Source organism: Myzus persicae, unplaced genomic scaffold (genome assembly GCF_001856785.1).
Source record: "Myzus persicae strain clone G006 unplaced genomic scaffold, MPER_G0061.0, whole genome shotgun sequence".
Lineage (NCBI taxonomy): Eukaryota > Metazoa > Arthropoda > Insecta > Hemiptera > Aphididae > Myzus > Myzus persicae.
In genome coordinates, this window is record NW_019101588.1 from 1 (window position 1) to 3,216 (window position 3,216).

At 26.4% G+C, this 3,216-nt stretch overlaps 1 protein-coding gene and 1 pseudogene across 1 annotated transcript; both read right to left on the reverse strand.

The window, feature by feature from the left end:
- Positions 1-172: 172 nt before the first annotated feature.
- On the reverse strand, positions 173-562 carry LOC111029791 (annotated as a pseudogene).
- On the reverse strand, positions 558-1,540 carry LOC111029792 (putative nuclease HARBI1). Its single transcript, XM_022308961.1, has 3 exons — positions 1,381-1,540; positions 1,134-1,314; positions 558-1,069 (listed from the first exon to the last, which is right to left on the reverse strand). Exons 1-3 carry the CDS (start codon positions 1,491-1,493, stop codon positions 629-631), a joined length of 735 nt encoding a protein of 244 aa, XP_022164653.1. The 5' UTR covers positions 1,494-1,540; the 3' UTR covers positions 558-628.
- Between the last annotated feature and the right edge of the window lie 1,676 nt (positions 1,541-3,216).

Here is a 3,216-nt window from a genome sequence, read left to right on the forward strand (position 1 = left end):
TAATACATTTTCTATTGTTATTACTTAAAAATAAAATACAAAATAGTTCCTAATAAATGCTATATTATTATTATTTTTATTTATAATTATGATCTGTTTATTTTATAATACTATATTTTATACATTTATATACATTGTTATGTACTTATATACAATAAACTTGTTTTTATTTTTATTTTTTGTATATTCATGTGAAATGTCTTTCTATAAATGCTGCTTTTATAATGTTCCCGAGTCGATTGTCTGGTACAGCTAATACATCATTTCTGGGTAACCTGACATTCTCTTCTTCATTTTCTATTTGTAAATCTAAATTATGACTTAATGCTACATTATGAAGTATAGCGCATGAAACAATGATCAAAGTTGAAGTTTGAAGTTTTGTACGGAGCTTTCTGCATAAACAGCGAAATCGACTTTTGAGTACTCCGTTCACTCTTTCAATAACATTCCTGGTTTTTATATGTGATTTATTATATTTATTTTCTGCTGCAGTTGATGGATTGAGTTTAGGTGTGTATAGAAATTTACTCTGAGGGTAACCACTGTCTCCAATTAAATGGCCTATAATTTATGACAATAATGAATTTATTATAATATGAATTTATTACTAGTCAATATCAAATATTTAGATAATATTAAAATAAATATAAATATAAATAAATATGTTACCAGCTAAAGCATTTGATTCAATTAGAAGTTTCACTCGACTATTATTATAAATTCTACTATCATGAACTGAACCTGGCCATCTACAGACTATGTCAAAAATTTGCATTTTAGGACCACAAACAATTTGAACATTTAATGACATCCATCCTTTTCGATTTCTATAAATTTCTGCGTTGTCGCCTCCTGGACTTTTAATAGGGACATGTGTACAATCTATAGCTCCTATTACACCAGGAAATTCACCAATTAAATAAAATTGTTCCTTAGTGTCTTGTAAATTTGGAGCTCTTGGAAATCGAATCCATTTTTTTCCACATTTAGCTAGTAATCCCGATACTTCTTTAACCACAATAGAAACCGAAGCTTGTGAATATCCTAATGTATCTCCATTGACTCTCTATAAAACAATAAAATTAACAATTATCTTACCATAATTACTCATTTAAATTGCATGCAAATACTTGGTCATTTCCACTTGCATAGAAACGTAGGGCAATTAACACTTTTGTAATATTATCGATTTTTAACCCACGTCTATCAAAATTGCAATCCATATTATCCAAGTATATCATAGGTAAAATTATTTCTAACACAATATATTTTGGAAACCTAAACCGTTGGAAAAATTGCAAATCTGAAAATCTAGTAATGTTTACTAATAAATATTTGTAAAGGGCAATTATTAAAAAATATTTCAAAATTACTTACCCTTCAATAGAGTTTTGCATATCACGGATATATCGTTTAGGAACACGAATAGTTTGTTCTAGCCAATCATAGTTTAAGTCATCATCAAGATAATCAAGATAGTTAATATCCATTTTAAAATAGTAAAAAATAAATTAAACAAAATTATCAACTTTTTATAAAAGATCGAACAACAATTTAATAGTATAAAAGTAACTATTTTATACCAAGTTATTAATTTTGTGTCTGTTGAGTGACTGTTAAGCATGATTAGTAGGTACCTTAGATATTTCTATATTTTTACTCAAGTTTTTCTTAAAATTATTCAAAGTACCATTTATAAATACAAAAACATAGGATTTATTTAAGTTAAAATATAACTAAGATAATTCTTAGTAAATATCAGAAGTCTGATTTATAAATACCAATTTCTAGTTTTAGTTGAGATAATACTAAGATTTTTCTAAGTACCGTCTATAAATTTGGCCATTAGAATTCTTTAACACAAAATTATTTAAAATCCTAAACATTCACCCAGCTTCGTATTAATAATAATAATAATAATAACATTTACGAAAATATTACGATAACAACTAAGGATTTGTTGGCCCCTATAAAATGCGTCATTGACAGGCGCGGACTGGCTGGCGTGCTATCGTTATAAATGTGCCTTAATACTCCCTAAACTGCCTTCTCAAGACCCACACAAATAGTTTTATTAACTAATACTAATTAATAATGAACCAAAATAAGAAAGTGATTGATATCATTTATCTCTGTAATTACAGAATTAAACAATTATTTTGCTAATCTTTTTAGATCAACTGAACATTGTTCAACGACTAATGTTCATGGATCATAGCATAACAAAATTATTGTAAAGATCAGTAAAATAGTAAAATATAATACCATTTGAGTTTGTGGTTATTTTTTTGTTTTAAATGTTTAAAAACACAATTGACCAACTTATTGAGTAAAATTAAAGTAATTAAAGTAATTTATTAAACAAAATTGTATTGATTCTTTGAGTTTTGACATACAACACTGAACAAATTAAACTATAATAATATATCTAAATATTTCAGTTTTCAACTATACAAAAAGAAAAAGTGAACACGGGCTGATAATATTGTTAGAATAACATCAATTTAATAGTGTTTCGTGGTAAAAATAAATGACAGCAACTACTAGTTAGATAATAATTTGGAATCTCCAGCCATTAGCACTTTAGTTCTGTTTGATTGAGTGTTTCTTGAATCGATTAGTGTAATTCACGTCGGTATCGTGATTGTTTCATAACAAATAATTTACATAAAGAAGTATAAACAAATTTTTAAAATGCCAAAAATTGGGATATTTATTCCTCAATAAACAAAATTGAAATACTTGAAACTATAGGAGAAAGTCTTAAAAAAATATATAACGAGAGAGGACAAATTATGGCTCACAAATTTAACTCTGTTGTGGAAAAAAACACAGGTTACCCTCTCATAAAAAAATTACAACGACTGCATAAATGGTATGAAAAATATTAATGTTGAACAACAGCCTGCAATCGTCATTTGCTACAAAATGAGGCTGATAAAATGAGGCTATTGAAGTAGAACGAACATTTTCCAAATTTAAAGACATATTGAGTGATAGAAGGCACAATTTTTCTGCTAAAAATTTTGAAACGTATAACATTGTAATTTTAACTCAATAAAAAAATTAATTTTGTTATGTATGTATTATAGTTAAAATTAAAATTAAATAGCTGAACTCTGTTGGTATGGTTTTTTTTACACAATGTGTATATCTTTATCAAACTTTTAATTATTAATTGCTAATCCTGTAATAGAGTAAAAAACTGGATAA

Excerpts from the sequence above, each read along its gene's own strand:
- LOC111029792 (XM_022308961.1), bottom strand. The coding sequence starts at position 1,493 with ATGGATATTAACTATCTTGATTATCTTGATGATGACTTAAACTATGAT. Across the intron at positions 1,315-1,380 it reads ATGCAAAACTCTATTGAAGG|ATTTTCAGATTTGCAATTTT; the intron begins GTAAGTAATTTT and ends AAACATTACTAG. Across the intron at positions 1,070-1,133 it reads ATGCAAGTGGAAATGACCAA|AGAGTCAATGGAGATACATT; the intron begins GTATTTGCATGC and ends ATTGTTTTATAG.